We start from the raw sequence: 22,420 nt of genomic DNA, 5'->3' as shown, positions 1-22,420 counted from the left end.
ATGAATATCAATGTACTGAGGCACAAGCTAACTGAGAAAAAATGAGTTGTCTGACAAGCCTCCAGACTTCTCCAACTTTGTTTCTTATGAATCCCCTCTTGGAAAAAAAAACCACAAAAAAACAAAAAAACAAATCTGATCAGTAAAGCACACCAGTCGTCTTTCTCTTTAATGGTTGTTTCTTGGAATATATAGCTGACCTTCTGCGCTGGTGCACAGATGCAGCAGACAAAGGTGGGAGGAGTAGATCTGGCTTTAATGATGGCGAGATAAACAAAGCAGCAGATTGTGGTTTGGATGAGACAGGCTTTACCATTTAATACTGATGATTACAAAAGACGGTCCTGCCTACGTGTTTGTTTGTGTATTCACATTATAGTCACATTTCCATTAGTTTTAATGACTTCAATGATGGATCAATGTGAGGTATGAGGCTTGTTATTTCCTCCGAGTTTGACTGATGTATTGGTTTGACCTTTGATATTGGCCAGCGATGCCATTTACCACCCGCATGATTGAGAGCCCTCCCTGAACACTGCTAGATGAAAACCCAAAACGCTGCAATGAAATTCTTTCCCCCCCCCCTTTTGTTGCTGAAAATGTTATTATTGCCGCTATCTAAAAAGTGTCTCTTTCACGCCTTTTACAATTACAGGAATACATTTCAGATAAGTGAACACAGAAAATTTGTGGGATAGAGAAATGAAAGATCTGAAACATTTTCTGTTGGCAGCTTCTGTCCTGAAAATCAAAACACACTGACAGAACCACACTGATGCATCCGACAGCTAGATCACGGAGTGCTTGCCTCTGTTGCAGGCTAACAAATATTGCTGTAAATGCACTCATGTCTGCAACACTCAGAAAAAGATGGTGTGAAGATTTAGCCGTAGGCAGCCATTTGAAATTCCAGCTCAGATGATGTGATGTGCATGAGACAAACTGCAATTACAGAAAAATATTGAAATTCCACTGGAGATGGTCTCTATCTGATGCTGGGAGGGGTTTTATCATGTGTCCTTTGAACATTTTGTCGATTGCCATAACGTCTCATGACTGGAATCCTTTCCAAGGTTAATAAAGATCAACAATTTGTTTTTGCTGTTGTTGTTTATGTAAGCGGACATGCTGTTTGCTTTGACAAGCCACGGCCGACTAGAAGTATTATCTGTGTGGAAAGGGAATCAACACAAATATCTGCAGTTCTAATGGATGAAAGGAGGAGGAGGAAGAAAAAGAAGAAAAAACCAACTCTTTAGAATCATTTATGTGACATGGAAAATGCAAGAATTTTTTTAACTTGCCGTATCAAATTAAGTTGTTTGATTAAGGGCTAATAATGCTGTGAACTACCAAGTAAATACAGGAGCAGTATTGCTGATACCAATACTAACACTACTCCTTTTAACTTATAATGGCAGTATATGTAAATGCGCCTGTCTATAAAACACTTACATTTGCTACAGGCTATAAATAAAACATAGTGCATGGTAAAGGTATAGTTTTTTTATTTAAAAAATATTTATTTAACACAATCCAGTGGCCTGCATAACGAACTTAGAGGATAGAAACAAAGTATCGATCCAATCACACTAGTATCGATCCGATACCAATACCACCTTTGGTATTGATGCAATCAATATTTTCATTAGGTCCAATTCAAGCCTTTATTGAACAACAAATTCCTGCCTGTTCAAATGAAGTTACTGCAGAAACACTAAAAAGCACCAGCATATCAATCTGTAATACTAAGACATGCTGTAGCAGGTATTCAAACAGACTATATTCATATTTAAAATGACAATATCGTTTGAACTTTCACAAATCGGCGCAGTTATCCCGCTCCGTGACGTAGCACATTTAGATGTAAAACATAAAGCCTACAGTGGACAAACTACTGATTTTCAGATCTGTAGGCAATGACAGGAAGCACATTTGGCTGTGTATTTGTTAAAACTAGAAACTGTGGGAACAAGTGAAAGAAGAAGGCTGCTTGATGATATTAAGGTAAAGCCGGATAATCACCTACTCGAAAAAACACCTTATTTAGTGAGCTAAGCGCTCCACTTATGCTACACTCAGTGTAAACAGCCAACAGAAATTCGTTTATAATGATAATTGATGAGATGTGTTTTCCTACAATGTGAAGCTTCCCCTTACAAATTTGGCTTTCTTACACTCAGTGTTATTGCAAATTATCCTCTCACACTCGCCCTACAGCTTTCATAGCACATTGTCCTTTTCTTGCTTTAAACAACACACACCAGCACATTTGGATAATGATTACCGCAAAGACGTTTCTTTGTTACTCTAAATGCCTCTCCAGCAAATGAAGCCTAACTTACCCTGACCGATGAGCTCGAGGGGTATCGGGGGGGCTCCTGGTAAAAGTCGGGTCTTTTATATTTGATGTCGAGGGCCCTTTATAGTGAAAGCAGCAATCAGATGAGACGTTTGAAATGCGGTGCTATAACTTTGTTATGCACAATTACAGCACAATCGGCCCATTGAGTTAGAAATGTAATATATTACCATGCTTTCAAATGTAGGCACAATATATGCAAATTTTCATATTCACATGGTTTTTGACTAATAGGAATAATAGAGTCTTATTGTTATTCGCTTAAAATAGCTACAATATACAATGGAGGTTTGATTATTACATCATTATTGGAGTGATGACATGAATCCTTAGTTTCCGCTACTACCTTACAGAGCAGCTGGTTTCATTTTATTAAGGGCAATCCCACAATTAACATCCTCATTAATGAATTTTGCACATCTTTTCTTTCTTCCTGTAATCTTTTTAAAGCTCTAAAATCCAGTGACTCCATGAAAAAACGCCGTTGGCTATTCTTTTGAAAACAAATCATTTTCTTTGGCCAATTATTTGACTCTACGATCTGATCAGTAACATCTCAATCAGACTTTTCCCTGTGAGGTATAATACAGCTGCACTTACGGTCACTGCAGAAAGGCCCCCCGTAGGTGGTCATGGTGCAGTCACATGAGAAGCCCTCCCACAGCTGCAGGCACACTCCCTGGTGGTGGCAGGAGTCCTCTGTGCAGGTGGTGCTGGGACCTGCAGGGTATTTACAGCAGATTTACCAGCTGTTTTTCTGCCCCCACTTATTTTATTCACACATCTTCAATTCTAGCCTACCGGAATAAATAACATACAGCAAAAGTAACAAGCTGTGGTAAGCCAGTTTGATTTGGGGCACTTCAGCAGATGTATAAGAGTTCACTTAAAACTGAAGTTTTAACACACAATGGTAACACTGAAAATGTACTTAAATGGTTCAAACCCTGGATATGGATATTAAGAGTATAACAATTCACCAACTGTAGAGGGAAGGTATAACAAAACAAGGAAACCATCTTTTGACCGCAGGCCTAATGGCTTAATCACGATTGCAAGCATTTTCACAGTTGGCTTTTTATGTGAACAATCTGCAGAGAGTACAGCTTTTACCAGCGTTTTAGTTTTCGAATCGTTACAAGCCAATAGTACACGCACTCCATGTGGACTGACAACAGAAAATGTTTCTGAATCTTTATGTCAAAGGCTGAGAGAACCTTAATGCTAAAGATCAGAGCAGTTGAAGATCACTAGGAGCTGAACTAAATTCAACAATTCATTGAAAAACACATGCATGTTTAACTTAGGCCTGTCGTACTTGAGGCCAGACAGAATGTACTTTACCTGTTCAAACCCATCCGATGCTTCACAAAATAAACAATGTTGTGGATAACTATCAGCTTCATCCTCTTCACTTTACTCAGTGTTTCTTAAATAGAGCTATTGCAGCATGAATAACATTGCTGTCATGGACCAGTGGATGCTATAGACTGTGTGGAGGAGGACCCAAAGGCCGATGTGTGAAAGTGAACCGTACTGAACTGAAAGCAACCGGTTTTTTGGCTGTTTGCAAAATCAAAAAGGGGAAAACAGAAAACTATAAGCTACTAGAAAACACACAGGGGCTAAGAGACACTTCGGCAAAGGGAACAGATGCTCTGACGAAGACGTTATTATATATCTACGCACAGAAGGGCAATCAGGGAAGTGGAAACAGCTGGGGAAAACAAGACACAGCTGAACTAAACCACAGAGGATGAGACAAGGGATGAAAAACTAAAAGCAACTGACTGGACTGACACAAGAGGATGAAACACTAAGGGAAAACGAAACTCTAAAGAAAATCAGTGACTAGGGAAAAGCCAAAAACATTGTAAAATAAACAAAAAAGAAACCAATATCAAATAGAAAATAAAACTTGAAAAGTCTAAGATCTCACAAACACTGTTCAAGTGACCCAGGGCCGTGACAAGTGATTTTTCAGGATCAGAATTGATTGATACTTTCACCCACGAACAAAAACGAGATGAAAATTTCCAGGGGAGGTGAGATCCAATCGAGATCCAATGCTCCCCTTTAAGACAATATGTGATGTGGGAGAAGTTGGGAAACGATCCAGGTAAATAATATCCATTTGTGGATATTATAAGTGTGGAACAACTCTCACAACAGCAAACTTTAACTGAAACTTAATCGACTTTAGATTTAGTCTACAATAATACAAACAAAAATTCAAAAATTAAGACTAAAACTGAATGAAAATGTTCCGCTAAAATTAACACAGCAGCAAAGTCAATAACAAAAAAATTGAGAAAACTCAAAAATGTATTGAATCAAGTTCACATGACACTTTTGAGTTTTCTGGTTCCCCCCCCCCCCCAATCAGAGGAAGATTAATAATAATAACTAATTCACAACTGGGCCACAATCATTTTACACCAACTGAAGCTCCTCACCGGTAACTAATAAATGGTGCAAAACTGACAGAGAAAAATGTCTGACCTTCTCCAAGCGTCACCACCAGTTCAAGTACATATACAGCATACATCTATTCTGTCACATCCAGGTCGGCCTTTGTTAAGTAATGGCTACCTTATTTGAGATTTTTTGTGACTATTTAGCCTTGGCAGAACTGTCCAGTCTGCTGAGTGTTTTCTTGTTAGAGGTCCATAAAAGCAGCTGAATGTCTTTACTGCTGCATGACAGTATTGCACGTTAGATTAGGTTGAAAGGAAATAATAATACACAGAACAACAAAGATGTTTCAGGCCCTAACAAATGAGGTGTGATTAATTTTCAGCTACCTGCTCCCCTCTTTTCAGGAGTACCACCTGTGAAGTACAATGAAATCAGAACACCGAATGATTCACAGGTGTTTCACATGTCCTCACCTCCACAGCCGTGCTCCACCTCCCCCACTTTGTGTAGGGCATCTGCTAGGAGGTCAGGGAGTCTTCCATTCAAGTCCACAGATGCCAGGCAGCCCTTGTATCCTTCCCGGGATGCTATTAGCCTGGGCAAGCTGCTGTACATGCTCTTCCCAACACCTCCAATGTACAGCTCCCCTTTAAGATAGAGGAATTGATCAGGAGGAAATTTGGCCAGAAAAAACATTTTCCGTATCCAAGTGCTTGCTAGTGCATGCACTGAACCACTCCGAAAAACAGCACGTTTTACACATGTACACACTTTAAATTTTGCAATATAGTGTTTTCTTCAGAGCAAATGTCAACAAAATTGACTATTAAGCATTAGTTTTTGCCACAAGTACCAACTATATCTTTAGTAATACCTTTCAAATCCAGGTTGCGGGCTCCATTGGAGTGCTGGGTGACAGTGCGGGAATCAATCTTGAGGATGTGCACATTGTTGCTGTCACGGGAAATCATCACATTGTGCCACTGGTTGTCATTTAGTGGCTTGTCAGAGTTTCCCTTCATTAGTGACGGCCCATTTCCCAAGTCAAAAACATAATGGATGTACCTGCACGACAACACAAATGTTTACAAACGCCATTTCCTATCTATAATTATTTCTTCACATGCCACATGCCACCAGCAACTCAGCAATACCACCTTTACGTAGCAAGCGGATAAGTAAAAACCGCCCGTGTGCGTGACTTTTATACGATTAAAGCGTGGTTCAAATTACTCCAGTGTCATGCGTGGCGATGCAGCTGTGCACACTTCTGTCTGCCAATCTGTTTTGTGGTTCTATTTCTGCCGGGCCTCAAACTACTCGAACATATTCAAGTATTTTGTTTATGTTCAAACAAATAACAGTGAATTTATGTAAACACAGAAGGTAATGCTTTAGGCACACCAATATGTTGACATTAAATTTTATCATTTAAAGGACACACTGTCAAAAACGACATCTTGCTTAAATCAAAGTAAAGCAACATCCATGAATAAGCTGCTACACTTCACTTCAATAACACCGAGCAGCCGGAAAACTATGACAGAAGTGTTGGAAACCATTTTTTTTGTCTGTGTTGTCTGCCTGAGCTTCTGCTGCAGGCTCCAGAGCTGAACAAGGCTTCCCGCTGACTAATTGCTTACTGGGAAGAAAGTCTGTGCAAGGTCTGACAGTGGGAAGATACAATTGTTGCTTTGCTTGCTCTGTTTTAACGACCTTTCTCTGCGATTCTCTCTGCAACAAAAATTATTTACGATGAATAAAACATTTGAAACGTATTTGAGATGGTGTCAAAGTGCCAAAATGTGCTTGAGTACGGGAACGAGTGTGACTTTTTTGAACTTGCGCTGCCTCTCTGTGCTCGACTCCCTTTAACAGAATTATTTATAATGAACAAATGATTTTAAAGCCATTTGGTATCTCTCTGCAGTGCTGCGGGGTGATGGATTCAAGATATGAATTATGATTAGGCAATTTCGAGGCCAGGAAATAAGAAAAGCTCCCGTTCGTGCTTTATTTTTCCAAGACAAATACTGTTTGGTTGGAATACAGTGAATGAAAAAATAAACCCCTTTTTCAGATTTCTTCATCACACATGTATATTAGACGCTAGTACTTACCCTTTGACTAGCTCCACCACAATGAAGTCACTTCCATCTCCTGAGTTGTAAAGGATCAGCCCGTCGGGGCTAGTGGTCTTGAACTGAAAGAAGAGGTGCATGGAGGCGTAGGCCTGTAAAGTGGAAAAAGCCAAGTAGCTGGCCTGCGTTAGGAAAGTTACAGGATTGGCAACAATGTGCCTCATGCCAAACCGAGCATTCAGCTCGCAGTAGGAGATGTCTCCATTCTTGCACTGGTCCAAATAGAGCATCTCATTGAAGGAGAGGGCTTGCAAATGTCCGATGAAGTTGGAAGGCACCACAGAGATGAAACGGCGCTCGCTCATGATCCCCGTCTCGATGTTGTTGAACTCCAGGCGGGTGTGGGCGCCGGTCATGTGGCCTAAGTAACAAAGCATTCTTTTTCAACTGAAAAACATTTCAGTATCTGTGCCTTTTTTCTACTATAGCCACTTTCTCCCTACTATACCTTCCACAGTCACGTTGTCTACAGAGAGCTGCAAGTTCTTCCCACGCCGTACCACTTTCACTGTGTGCCACTCGTTGTCATTCAGCTTCTCGCCTACAAGGAGTATCTCTGGTCCCTTGCCTAAGAGGAAGAAAGCGTCAAGTGACAATCATACCACATGAGCTCAGTGTACAAGCCTTCGACACAAAGCACTCAATATTTGAAGCACTCTCAGGGTGCATGCATTCATTTACTTATCACTCACACACAAAGCCACAAACCAGCAAGCAATAATTTGCATTTATTCAATACGCAATAATATGGGAAATGAGACAAAGAAACAGCTACAAAAGAGCCCATTCAAATCCGAATGTTTAAAATGTACTGCATGACACAGCTGCGCGTTCTCTGTGTAGGGTCATTTGGGTGATGTCTGTTGGTGGAAACATGTTGAGGCCATGCAGTATCTGGAGCCCTGTCTCAAACACGGAGCTTTAAGTTCCTGAATTTCTGCACTATCCTGAGCCTTTTTCAGTGGTTTCAAAATAGGTCACAGTGCAGAAGCTTGCCACTGCAGCACCGTCATCCCAAATCAGTGCCTATGCAACAGGCCGACACGGCAGTTCAAAGGAGTTCTGACATCGCTTGGGAAACTAATTGGCCATGCCTAAGCTGACTGCGCCTTTAGGGGTTTGTCTGTCTAATTGAGCTCAGGGTGCAGGAGAATTACAGGGGACGTACAGAGGACAATAAATGGAAAACATCAACTGGTTTCCGAACACTTCACTGTTTCATCCTCAGGGAAATAAAATGGTGACTGGAGACTTTGTCCAGAGCTGCATATCAAGTGTCTTCACAGCACACTGCATCATTTCACCGTCACCCTGCTGAATATTGACTACGCACACCAGAAAGATCAATCTCATCAAATCCCGCTCGCTGTATATTTGATGGCTTCGCTTAGATAATGAAAAACACACAACTTGCTGGATTCACGTCCAACACAAAAAACCCGAGAAATGTTTATCTTGTAAGTGACTATCATGATAGCAGAGGTACAGACGAGATTTGCTGTAATGAAAGAGGCAACAGCGGAATGCAAGACAGTACGGACTATTCGGCTTATCTGTGTTTCTGCATGGGGACCTCACCTGCTATCTAATGTCAGCATATGAAGCCAAACACAATAATATCAAAATAGAACAACAAAGTCAAATTTCTTGCAAGCACAAAACAAGAATTTCTCAATATTTTACACATAAAATTCAGTTTATATCATTATTACAATTGGATAGATCAAGACCCTAAGTGGTGATACTACAAGTGCAATACTGAACATGCTTTCAATCATATCATCATTTTAAAATTACACTCAGGCCACTCTTCTTGTTGTTGCTGTTGCCCTACATCTGTTGCTGTTGTGCACATTTGCACAACATCGTGTTAGTTCCGAGAAATCGCTTAGGGGTGAACTAAAGTCTGGGCATCCTTCACAAACAGTGTTAAATGCAATTAAAGGGGCTATGCACACGTTCATTAAGTATGTAAAACAGTACAGGTACAACCAGTAATGACTATTTTTCTAGCAAGAACAATTTCTCTTTGTCTGTTGTTTCCACTGGGATGTATTTCGACAACACAACTACCCAGTTACAATACAATACAATACAACTTTATTCCAGAGGTTTTAATCAGCTGAGGGTGACACAATAAATAACAGCATGCAAGCCCATGCTGTAGCGAGTTATCGATCAAAAAGGGAGGCCTGCCCTGGAGCTTACCCTGCTCTGTCACCTTTTATGACTGTAATGGGGAGGACTGCTTACTGAACTGAGCGTTATGTTCAACACGAGATCTCAAGACCTGTCGCTAACAATCGAGGCCATCTGAAAAATGTAAAGAGGGCAGAGAGCAAAGGCCTCGCCCCCCGTCCCTCTCCCAACTTATTTTTAAGCAACTGGAGGAGTGCCCCCCTGCTGGCCATTTTAAAGAATGCAGCTTTAAAAGTGACCTATTGTGCTAATTTACAACTCAGCGTAAAGTACTTTTGCACACCTCACAGTTCAAAATTAATCCTGGTTCTTCTGATACTGGGTGTTGGTACAGCATCTTAGTTCATACTGTCTGAAACAACTTTAAGATGATCCTACTTTTAACCCATCTTTTATAAAGCATCCACAGAATAAGGGCAATGGCATCAGTGGTCCTGGCCCCTTATTGAAATCCAATAGTGTGGTTGCTATAGCAGTGAGGTGGGATGTTAGCTCATATAGCTTGATTATGGATACAGTTTAAAAATGAACGATGAATGAATGATCCATGGGTGTGGAGTCAGAAAGAAGCTTACCGGTTCACTGCAGCGAATAGTTTAAATAGTTGCAGCAGGGTAAGTAATGTATATAACAATAAATAATGAATGTTGTCTCTCAATACTTTTAAATAAAGAAGCAGCATTTTAAATGTATATTTTATGATAGAAAGAGTTATCTGTAACACTGCAGAGTGGATCAAAATGGTGGAATAGAAAAGTGTATTCACCACAGACATCTGATTGTAAACCCTTTGAAATCGGTCTGCCTTTCAAAAGCTTGAAAGAAAGGTCCATATTGTCCATTCTGATCCCCAGCTGTATTTGAGTGATGCTTTCAATAATAACTTCAAAGGCTCGGTGGAGTTATACAGGTCAGACTCATGAGTGAGCTGAGACTATGGCTGCAGGATTTGCGTCTTAATAAAAAGCAAATTTGTCGAACAAATGCCTCATTTCAAAAGTGTGCGCACCACGCTTTCCCAGACTCCATATAATTAATCAAGAACACTGCAGCAACATTTGTTCTTACAGCGATTACCCTCCCACTGTGTATCCAGTTGTGGACAGTTTCCAAGCAGCTGTTGCAGATGGGCTTTCCTCCCAGATTCCTTTGGAAGTAAGCTACATTTGAAAGACACCTTGCCTGAGAAATTCCGATTTCTCAGGCAATTCCGATTTGCCTGAGAAATAATTTGCCTGCAGTCAAGTTAGAAGGTAGTCCATCAAAGCGGGGAAAACAAATGTATTTAAAAAAGTACATAACCCAAACTGTACGGTAGCGCTGTTTTTGGTGATTAGTGTCTTAATAATTTAAGCAGGTAGTTCTGCAGTTTAAAACTCTGTGTACATCTTGTAATATTGAATAACCATTAGGAAGCCATTCATTGCCACATGTGCCCAGTTAAGCTATTTTAGAGGCAACTGATGCAGGATACAAGCAGTTTAATGAATACAGAAGACACAAATAAAGTGGACAATGCACAATGTTATAATGCCATCTGCTGGTAGAGAAGGAGAATTTCCAGGGCAGATATCTGATGAAGATAATAGATAGGCAGGCAATGCTCAATGCATTTTTCTCTGCTAAGCTTTCTTTGCATAAGGTTTCATCTGTATATTTTCCACTGAGTGCAACAAATCATTTAAAGTGGATTATAAACCGCTTTTATGCAGGTGAGATAGCACACAGGCACCTAGTTTCCATTCAACCATCCACACACATAAAACCAGACACACAAACACACATTAATGCACACATTTTACTCACCTCGCACAGAGAAAAACAATATAATTGATTCAATATAACGAGCAGTTCAATAATTTCATACATGTGCAGTAAATCTGTGTACAACTGTATTGTAAAAGCTGTTAAAACCTGCACCTAACTGACTGCGGGTTATCGATTCTTTACTTACCTGGGATTCACTGTCAAATATATTTGAGAGTACACAAAGAGTTGTCTTTATCAGAGTATCTACCTCTCGTGATTTTAAATGCATAATAATTGGCAATAGGGCGGCTTTTCTGCGAATCGTTTTCTAACACGAACACCGAGAGGTTTTTATTCTGAAGTATCAAAGAATTATTCATACATGAGGGGTGGGAACAAGCTTTCAGTCCGCACTCAATTATAGTGATAACTTTTATAAGCATTCATAAGCCTCCTCTGTATACGATGATCTAAATCAGAGAGCCGCTCACCTCTCCACCGGCAATAGCGTTTATCTGTTTCTCACACCGCTGTAGTCTGAACCCAAACTTAAATTGCCTGTCTATCGGGCGAGAGCAACAATCTGCATCATAAATTCCAGCATCACTGCGGTGCGGCCTGAACTCCCACTCCACTTCACAAGAGCAGAAAAAACCAGCAAATCTATTCCGTTAATCCAGGGGAAAATCTTACTTTCAGTATTCATTTTCCTTTGGGTCAGCTGAATTATTAAAAGACCCTGTAGCTTCATGAAAATGTTTTTTTTCTTCTTTTTGGATAGATTCTCATCTTTATTGCCATTTTTTAGCTTATGTTTTCAGTTCATTTTCAACATTTATTTCATTTATTGCCCTGTACTTTATGGCAAACAGTCAACGATGTGCAATCAAAACGTTTATTGATGAAAAGAGCAATCTGTTAATCTGTTAATGAGGCATTGGTAATCAGAGTAAAAGGAGATGGGGTATTGAAAAGATATTTAAACATGGAACATGTTTCGTGACAGTTACTCTAATAAAAAGGTGTCCAGAGCTGCGAATTGTCTGCACCAATCTGTATCTATTTTTACACATTTTAGCCAAAACAAGTCATTGATTTCCTGAAGCTCTGCTATTGATCTGATTTCATTCTAACCTTTAAGTTTATCTCAGCTCTGTCACTGCAGTCTGATTGCTCCTAATAAAGCAGTTGTTTTTTTTCCCTAAAATGAAATTGAGACACTGATTTTCCCACTAAAGACAATTACGGGTTATATTTTAACTGCACCCAATTATCAGCTATGTGAGCAAATTAGTCAGAGGCAGATGAATGGCAGACTCATTGGCAGCCCAACAGCAGACTATTGTATGTCAAAAATAGCTACATATGATTACAGCATCATTACACTGAAAATGTGTCTAATTTGAATTGGTAGATTTCATGACAACAGGATCCCAATTATATTCAACTGTACAGCTGCGTGCCACAGTGAAGTCTCACTCATGTTCTTATCTTTATACTGATGCTTGTGAGGAAGATAACAGCAACAGTAAACAAAGACAATTGTGTGGCAGAATAAATGAATTATATTCTCTTTCATGTGGGAGCAGAGGCACAGAGCATGTTCCTAAATCATGGTACAGTAAATAAAATCATAATCATAGGAGACACTTACTGAGATTACAGCCTATCCTGATACAATCTGGTGAGAGAGAGAGTGAGATGGTGAGATTAAAAGAAAAAAAAAAGAGAGAACAGCACAAGAGGAGATCATTTCACATCCTTCAAGGTACATTCTGCAGACAATTCAGTGCTTTTCAGAGCCCACCATCCGGGGACAGCCTGAAGAGTCTAAACCGCCACCTTCCTCTCTGAGGAAGAAAAAAGGAACGGTGAGTGAAAGGGAAAAAAAAATTCCCAGCATGTGTCTGGCACCGCTGGAAATACAAGACACCCGGTCAAAGTTGGGATCAATGAGAGTTTTATGGACAATAAAAGTAGAGGTGCAGTGAAGTTATTTTTAGCATCCATACCGGCTCTGCTACGACTGCTTAGGTTAAGAATCGGCAGGATTTATCTGTTTCAGATAACACGACTGATCGCTCCACCTACATCTGCTTTGGGGTAATTCGGCAAACTCACACTGCTGTGAGGAAAATTGTCAGATAACAAAATTGGAAAATGAAACTCGTATTAGATTTGAGTGTCTCACGAGGAGATAATTATGCTGATTTTAACATGAGAAACATGAAAACCTTTCTCTGAGAATAGACACAGAGAACAGGTGGCTACTGAACAATAAACAGTCACAGACGTCACTGAGGCTGAATTTGCAGTCAGCGACAAGTAACCTGTACACCACTGAGATATATGATCAGGAAATAGTTGTTGAAGCTAGGTTAAGAGGAGAAGTGATGATCAAGCTTCATGCCAAGAAAGAGTACTTCAGAGGCGATCTTTGCTTTGAGAGTGTTGATGAAGAAGCATAGAGAAGGTCAGAAGGAATTGCACTGCATCTTTCAGGATAGAGCATATGATATGATACGGTAGAAAGTATATGTTAGGGTGCCAAGAGTGGAGGTGTGGTACTGCAAGGGGAAAACAGGAGCGGGAGAGAAATTTCAGAGGGTGGTGCAGGACATGTATGAGGACAGTGGTGAGGTGTGCAACTGATGTGACAGATGGGTTTTTAAGGTGGGGGTAGGATTATATCAGGGATCACCTCTGAGGCCCTTGTTGATTGTAATGGTAACTTGGTAACTTCGATGTTCACAGATAACACCGTGATCTGTAGTGAGAGTAGGGTGCAGTTGGAAAAGAGCCTGGGGAGGTGGAGGTATGCTCTGGAGAGAAGAGTAATGAAAGTCAGTAGAACAAATAAACGAAGAAAGAATAAATGTGAGTGAGTGAGAGAGGGGTAATAGTGAAGAAGCAAGGAGTAAAGATATCAAGGTGTATGAGTGTCTGAGGCCAACTATTCATAGAAACACTAAACAAGTCAGGTCAAGAAAAGAGAGTGGATGGAGACCAGTATCAGGCGTGATTTGTGACAGAATATAGCAGCATGAGTGAAAGGGAAGGTTTGCAAGACGATAGTGAGACCTGCTATGGTGTGTGGTTTGGAGACGGTGGCACTGACAATAAAAGACAGGAGGTCGAGCTGGAGGTGGCTGAGCTGAAGATGCTATTTTCATCGGGAGTGACCAGGATGGACAGTATTAGAAATGAGTATATGAGGGAGACAGTTCAAGTCGAGAAGCAAAAGTTAGAGAGGCTAGGTTGAGATGGTTTGGACGTGTGCAGAGGAGGGACAGTGGATTGGACAAAAGTTGTTAAATATGGAGCTGGCAGGAGGGAGGAAAAAGAGGAAGACAACAAAGGTTGTGTGACAGAGGATGGGGTGAGACGGAGGCAGTGGGGACCCCTAAAGGGAGCAGCTTAAAGAAGAAGAGCCTGTGCAATCTAATATATGAGAGGTTAATCAACTAGTAGTCCGTAGATGTAATACATTATAAGTATATTCTTCATGACTGTGCTTTTTTATGCACAAATTATTGTCGTTTATTAAATCTGGTAGGCTAATGCACCTCTACTGAAAAAGCCCAACTCTCGATCCATCTTCAGCTCAAATTGCTGTTTGTCCTGCAGGCTTGACGGTAATATATTTTCCGAGTTACACACAGAGGAAAAGTGGCGATTTGCACAACCTGCAGCCTCAATGATAGTTACACCGTGAAAAAAGTGACAACAGCACAAATGTAATGCTTTGCCAACATTTTCTCATATCTACAACAGTGACTATCTTCTCAATCCAGCTGAAATGTTCACATTTTTGGCCTCAAAATGGGCTCACCCACACATCATTTGCATGTTCTGAATAATGAAACCAATTTAACCAACTGTGGTTCAATATGTCGGTGTAAGTTATGTGGCTGCAGAGTGCTCTCAGGCTGTCAACCATCACAGAGCAGTGGATACAGACAGCCAGAGACCAGAGTGACTTTCTGCTGCGGATGTGTGTCTGCATGTGTGCGTGCGCGTGAGTGCGTGTGTCTGTACGGCCATCGCTGGTACTCTCTGTTCAGTGAAGCGGCTCTAAACTGGAAAGGCCAGTAAATGTGAGGGGAAGGAACTACAATGGACACATCTACAATGTGAGCAGTTTAAGCGGTAATATTTCAGCGTAATGACGGATCAGGTCTCTGACTGCCTTCTCCTTGAACTGCAGACAAGCCATTGAAGGGCTGAAAGAGCCGAGACGGTCAGGTGGGACCTGACCAAGGGATGAACTGAAAGAGTGAGTGAGTGAAAGAGAGAGAGAGAGAGAGGCAGAGAAAGAGAGAGAGAGAAAGATAAGGCAGAATATACATACACATATACAGTAGCCTAAAAAGTCACTAATCCCTTGTTTTTCCACAGCTTTTTGTATTTTGTTCTGCATTTTATGTGCATTGTCTTTAGAGCACAAAAATATACATTTTCTCCCTTTCTTTCCTTTCTGCCTCTGCAGTATAAGGTATTAGATAAAGACATAACCTTGAAACATATTTTAACGTCTACTTCAAAGCAAAGTTTAGACATAACTGTGACGTCTCGTTATATTGACGCTTTAGCTCGTATTGGGTGTAAACACAATGGCACTTGCATATCATACTATTTTTCTCTCTATATAGTCTTGTCTGTATCTGAAGACAAACAAATATTTAGCAGGTTATAATATGCATCTTTTTTGACGTTATTTGGAATGTTTCTTTAAAATTTCCTGGTTTAAAGCAGAGCTGGCAAAAAAGAACGCTGACAAGGATATCCCCTAATGACATCACATTATGCTACTTTTTAATTTAAACTGATAATTCGTTATTTAATTAATTCATTTTCACTTAGACCCAGCTGCTCTTTCTAAAATTGACAGAACCACTGCAGGCCTCTGAAAAAAATTATAGGAGCATGCAAAACAACCAGGGGTGTGTGCTTTACTCTTCTTTTTTTTTAGGCCACTGTATATACTGTGTATGCAGATGGGGATGAGAGAGCCTCAGACAGAACAAATACACAGAGGTATCTGTCTAAGTAACGCGGCCTAAAAGTTCAAGAGGGATTACAGTATGTGCTCATATTCGCCGCAGCAGCATTACCCAGGTTCACAGTGAGTTTCACTCTGCCTCCATCCAGCTCCAAGCGCAAGGTGTCTGCAGACTGCTGGGAGGTGGTGGCCATCAGCAGTCCATAGGCCCTCTGGGACATAAAGCGCAGAGACACGTCCTCGGCCTCTGTGTGCAGCGTCCTCGGCAGTACCACTTTTAGATACATGCTGCCGTCATAGCTCACCATGGTGGCCTCTGCAGATTTAGGAATTGGATTTGACCAAAAACGGGAGAGAAAAAAAGTGTTAGCAGACATCCAGAGGGAATCGCAGCGTGAAATTAAAAACACGAAGAGGCATTTATGGAGCGAAACCTAAATTTGGTCTGAGATTATTTTGGGTGCGACATGATATCCTTTTAGATTGCAGTTTTCATCTGCCGCACCAGATGGCAGAAAAAGCCTGGAGCAAACAGAGAGAGTGGCGAGATTGCAGGCGCAATCAAATTTCTGAAGGATTTATTCCCAACACAGCGCAATAGAAGGGGGATTTTCATTCCTCATACTATTAGCTGCCAATGGAGCTGCGTAATTTGGCCTCTCTGTGAGGAAGTTATCTGCACGGTGAATGCAGAGTGATTCAGGCCGAATCACTCTGCTGAAGAACCACTGCATTTCTGATGAAATACTCATAGCACTGGTAACCTCGTGATACTGACAATCCACTAATGAATCGCTCTACTGTAGGTAAATACCGCAATTTGCTGTTGAATGGCTCACATTAAAAACAGCATCATTTTCCATAATACTGTCACTGTCACCAGGTTGGTTTGTATATTTGGAGAGTTATTCTGGATTGAGAGCATGCCTCTCATTTGAATAGAGATGGCATTAGGCAGTATGATCATAATGCAACTGCAAATGAAATTCTTATTGTTTAGGAAGCTTGAGCACTAAGTCCTTTTGATAATGAAATTTGTCTATAGCTACATTGTTTCTATATTTACAGAGACTTTTAAGCCACTACACACCTAACTTAATAAATAAAATACTAGCCAAGTGTGCTAAAAGCTTTGCAGCACCTTTAAAAAGAAAAAAAAAACACACATTTATCTTCCCCATCTACTGCCATCCTTCTTAGATACTCTTACCCTTCTCGCAGCTGGGGCCTAGGTACCCAGTACTGTTGCAGTCACAAATATGGCGATTCCAGCCCTCTCTGCAGTGTCCACCATTGGCACATGTGTCTCTGGTACACCTGACGTGAGTCTCCCTGGTGCAGAAGCTGCTGACACCTGTGGCGCTTTGAATTTCTGCCAGCCTCCGGAGGTTACGGCTCTGTCCATCAATGAACAGGTCCCTCACACAGCCCACGTAGCCGAGGCCGAGGGACGCCGTCCATACCTCAGGGGGCAGCATGAGGTTTTGACGATCCTCTGGCAAACCTCCAAGATACATGTCCCCATCCAGATCAAGGATCTCACTGCCTTCATTAGCAGAAAAAGGGATGCTCTGGCTGTTCACTGAAATAAAACCTGTGGGCCAGGCATTAAGTGTGAGTCAACTTGCACTTACACAGTTTTTTTTGTTGTTGCAGAAAAGGAGGACAGGTGTGTGGGTGGGTTGTGCTGAATGAAAGGCAAGAACAAACTGCGAGATTGAGGAAGTGGGCACCAGGCTGCTTGTCTTAAAAAAAAAAGTGAATATAATAAAAATGCACTATGTGTCCTTGGGAGATTATTTTGCTTTTGGGCAAAAGCAAAAACTAAAACTTGATCTGTAAAAGTGACGACCTGTGAATTTGGGACCCTTGAGAAGAAATGGATTTTATTTATAGAAACGTGAGGCCAAAATAGAAGAAGTGCAATCTCGTCTTCCACATACGTACCGCACTAATAAGTCAGGCAATTCCTAATTTGAGTTGGGCGACTGTGTAATTGGCCACTTGTTAAATAGGTTAACACAAATTTAAAAATGTCACATGTAGATTATAGCAACTAAAAATATAATTGTAATTAAAAGCTAATATGCATGCATGTTTCACCGCAGTGAATAAAAAACAGGAGCGTGCCAGAGTGACTGTATCCACGCTGACATATGGCGATTTCACAGCTTGGAACCTTTTATAGTCTGCTCCACAGCTAAAACTAGAGAAACACTGCAGCAGAAGCAGACAGAAGGCGTACCCCGCTTTCACAAAAACACAACACTGACTTACCATTGCGCCCTTTTCTCTGGAAGTCCACATGGCACCACTCGCCATCATTGAGCCTCTTGCTACTGGCTTTCATCTTGATGCTGCCAGAGCCCATATCCATGACGAGGAAGAGAAATCCGTCGAGCAGCTCGATGGCAAAGAAGTCGGCCCGGGGCTTCCTATCAGGCTGCGTGCCCTGCAGGCTGCCATGGCTGAACAGCATAAGGCCGCTGGGCTCTGTGGTGCGGAAGTCGAAAGATATGGACCCCGTTTTCTTTGTGTTCCACCTGGGCAATGTCAAGTAGGCAGACGGCGTGTCGAAGGTGACCGGCTCCAGGGCTTCCACATCCTCGCAGCTGAATATCAGGTCACCATGGATACTGATCTTGGGGTCTCGCTGTTCAGCCAGCCGTGACAGCTCGAGTCTAAACTCATTATTCTTGTAGACCACCTAATAAATGAGAGAGATGTCATGGTGAGATGACAGCTGGAAAAGCGGAATGAATTTAGTGCAAAGGTTGAATATTAGTCATCAATAAACACGACAATCAATAGGACACAGCAGCCGACAACACGGTGAATCATTCCTGAACCCGGAGCTGAGACAGAAAGCACTTTAGTGATTTTACATTTGAGTGCATTTATTCTGCAGGATTTCAGGTAGATCATAAAAATATTTTAATTACCAACAAATTATGAGGAGATTATCACGAGACAACAAGAAGGCAGCAGGTGTTAAACCGCTTGTGAAATTGCAAAAAAAAAAGAAGGAAAAAAAAGAAAATGCATTTAGATTTAGATGCAAATGCTTATATTTTAGACATTTAACTGGCTCATTTAGGAATGCACAATGTGTCTGACATAATCATCTTAAATTCAGAGCGGAGGAACAGGAGGAGGAACACTGCACCCACACGATGGCAAACAATTTGGTGTATTTATACCGAGGTAAACTGAAAGAGATCAAGTCAAGGCAGAGATGGTGAGTGGGAGAGAGGCGGCCTTGACCCTTTACAAGCTCAGCGCGAAATTTATTATTTAAAATGGGTAAATTTAGTAAACATGCACTCGTGATCTGCAGAACAGTCGTTAAAAAAAAAATCCGATTTTGCACTCCGGCATGAATAAATGTACATGAGAAACTCATTTGCCTTTGAGGAATATTTTGCTGGTGATTTAATATTTTAGTGAAATTCAAAAACAACCTTTTGTACATATATTTACTTGCATATACTGTACAAGGCTCCAGATAGACAATGCCTATTTTCAACATAAAGCATACTGGGAGAGAATGCCTGCGCAGGCTTCTTTGTCTTGTTGTTGTATTTTCTGCTTTCATTCTGGCTTCATCAATATGCACAGTAGGAAACCGCGGTCCTTGTCTCATTTTGTATCAGTTGTAAGTCACCCCGAGCCCACTGTTATCTGCCACATCACTCTGCAACCAGTCACTGCCTGAGGTGACACAGCACAGAGGACTAACAGCAGAGCTGAGAGGCAATTTGAGCCAATATCACACTTCACACTGCCTCAGTGTGACTAATTAAGCAGTGAAATCAGATGGCGAAACTGACCATCGAGAAATGAGTGTAACAAGCAATTTTAAAATGGGAAGACAGTCAATCAAGGCAGTCACTTACACAAAGAGGGAACAGCGTGTTTTCAGTAAACAACCAACAACACCAGCGAAAACGCACAGATGGCTACAAAAAGACACTGTGACCTCTGCAGGGCTATTATATAAGCCAAAGGACAAAGCAAGAAGCGGAATCCTATTTCACCAATTCAGATGCTTGTTGTTTGTGACATGGATTACAGAGTATCCCAAAACACAAGAAATAAAGCCCTCTAGTGCCAACCGGCAAAGTCCCTGTGTCATTTATGTTCAAAAAGTACAGCATAACAAACTGTGAGAATGAGGACCTTCTCTTCTCCCAACAGCCGTGTGAAGACGTTCTCCATAACCAAATTGGGTGCAATCTGTGAAGCATTAAAGTACACGTAGCTAATGGTTAGGCATGTGATATCTGGAAGGTACACGCACGGCAGCATAATAAAACGACATAGCGGCAACTTTGAAAAACAAATTCATCTCTGCCTGCTGGTTGTGACATTCATCTGAATGTTTCTCCTGCACTGATGAACCTGATGGCCTCTCCTCAGCAGCTCTCATATTTACTATCCTGAAACATGTAGGGAGATTAGTCATTGCCTACGCTGTCTACATTCAGTAAAATAAGACAGAAAAAAACGAGTATTTTCCTCACTGTTCACTTTTTTCCCCCCACGCGGACCAAGAGGAATACAATATGTGCCGGATGTATTTGTGAATACCTTCTAATCACCACAGAGCTTTGATTTTTTACTTCATCACCAAACTCAAGCGCTCGCTTATGGACTGACACATCTCAGATTTCTTGGCAGGCCGATCCAGTTATGACCAGCTCTGCCTGTGTCACCGCTCACACTCATTATCGGGGTTTGTCAACCCTTCTTCATGACTCTTTATCGCGTCACACTCTTCCCGCATGCCTACAGTGTGACTGTGTGACTACACACAGAAGTAGTAGGTCTAAACACCATCACACCGCCCACAGAGCGGAGGTTGCAGCATTGGCAGCGGTGCTGGGACAATAACCTGTCCATAAATAACATCTCCTTTTCGTTTTAGTAGATGCAAACTGCATAGTAATGATGCAGATGGTGCACTTAAAATCAGTCAGTGGAAATACTTTTAGTGGGTTTAAATATTTATGTTATGAGGTTTATTAAAAAATGATTATATGTTTGTTATTGTTCGCTTACAAATGGCTTTATTAATAAATCTGTCTGTTTTAGTGTTGAATTTATAGGAAAAAAAATATATATATATATATATATATATATATATATATATATATATATATATATATATATATATATATGTATGCAAACTGTGTTGACGTTATGACTAAAAATGAATAACAGCCTTGATTTAAAAATAAAAACTGCTGGCAGCTCTCTGAGACTGTACTTAGGCAGTAATTGTGTTTAAATGTCGAGCTAGAATATTCAGAAAAATTTGTATGAATGCCCCTCGGAAAATTAAACCCAGCGCTGGTGTGGTGGAGGTGAGGGGGTCGGGCGGGGGCCAAGACAGGAGAGTGGAAGATGCTCAGATTTCCATTTCAAGTGACTGGGATGGACATTTATTGCTATTATTAAGAGCATTAGGAATGCATTAAGGAAATTTTAGTGGGATCTGTTGTTTCTTATTATTGTTCATTGTGAGAAGACAAAATAAACAATAATATATATAACTGACATACTATTCTAATTTGAATCTAGGGTGCCGTCTGTGTATATGAGAAATGTGATGCATTTAACCCAAATAGAGCACTAACATCGCATTCGCAGGAGGATTACTAAATGAACGTAATAACAGGAAAATCAAATGAATTGTGATTTAAAATACATTTTGTTCAAAAAACATTAGATGTTAATAATCTCTGTATGTGCAACCCACATGCGGCCCACCTGTCAAGGAGGAGATAGAGACAAGGAATGCATACATGCTACAAGGTCATTATAGTAAAATGAATAATTCTGGGAATAAAGTCCAAATTTTTGGAAAAACCTGAAGTACTATTTTGACTTTAATCTCAAAATTAAGAATAATTAAATCAAAATAGAGCCTTCTAGTGTGTTTATTTTTCTTAAAGTCTCTAATATTCCATTGGTATAATATGGCTTAGACTGAGCTCAGGTTTGGACATATGCAGAGGAGGGATGGTGGATATACTGGATGTGGAATACAAAGGATGTGGAATATGGAGCTGCCAAGCAGGAGGGAAAGAGGAAGACTCAGGGAATATTCCTGGATGTAGTGAAGGAGGTTGTTGTGACAGAGGAGGATGTTAGGGATAAGGTGAGATGGAGGCAGATGATCCGCAGTAGCGACCCTTAAAGGGAGACTTTGAACATTAAGGAATGTTTATGACCAAGTTACTGATGTCATACACAAAAACCTGGTGAAAGCAAAATATCTGGGCTAACAAACTTGCCCATTTATACACCGTATATTCATTTCGATATAAAATGTTTATTTATTTTTTGACCATGGTATTACATAGAATTACCTAAATTACTTAAAATGTATTGTTGCATGTTGTTTCAACAGGCAGTAGCACACATTGATTGTAACATCCATGTTGTTTCCACAAGACTTGAACGCACTGAGGTCAGAAGAACAAACTCTGACTCAGGAAATAGGACTAATCCAGGGAACATGTAAATGCAAGGTTTAGCACAGGG

General features: G+C 40.7%; 1 protein-coding gene across 1 annotated transcript in view; it reads right to left on the bottom strand.

Annotated features, from left to right (window-relative positions):
* nrxn2a (neurexin 2a) overlaps positions 1 to 22,420 on the bottom strand; it is a 130,308-nt gene that overhangs the window by 61,820 nt on the left and 46,068 nt on the right. The window contains exons 8-16 of the mRNA XM_080866816.1: positions 18,149 to 18,578; positions 17,082 to 17,465; positions 15,984 to 16,187; positions 12,524 to 12,550; positions 7,370 to 7,489; positions 6,901 to 7,282; positions 5,655 to 5,845; positions 5,254 to 5,427; positions 2,963 to 3,082 (exon numbers count right to left, since the gene is read on the bottom strand). Of these exons, the coding sequence (XP_080722942.1) occupies positions 2,963 to 3,082; positions 5,254 to 5,427; positions 5,655 to 5,845; positions 6,901 to 7,282; positions 7,370 to 7,489; positions 12,524 to 12,550; positions 15,984 to 16,187; positions 17,082 to 17,465; positions 18,149 to 18,578 (2,032 nt within the window). The remainder of the gene's footprint in view (positions 1 to 2,962; positions 3,083 to 5,253; positions 5,428 to 5,654; positions 5,846 to 6,900; positions 7,283 to 7,369; positions 7,490 to 12,523; positions 12,551 to 15,983; positions 16,188 to 17,081; positions 17,466 to 18,148; positions 18,579 to 22,420) is intronic.

Source organism: Rhamphochromis sp. 'chilingali' (genome assembly GCF_963969265.1).
Source record: "Rhamphochromis sp. 'chilingali' genome assembly, chromosome: 19".
In the NCBI taxonomy this organism is placed as follows: Eukaryota; Metazoa; Chordata; class Actinopteri; order Cichliformes; family Cichlidae; genus Rhamphochromis; species Rhamphochromis sp. 'chilingali'.
Note: the sequence above shows the minus strand (reverse complement) of the source record. Positions and strands in the feature narration are given on the sequence as shown.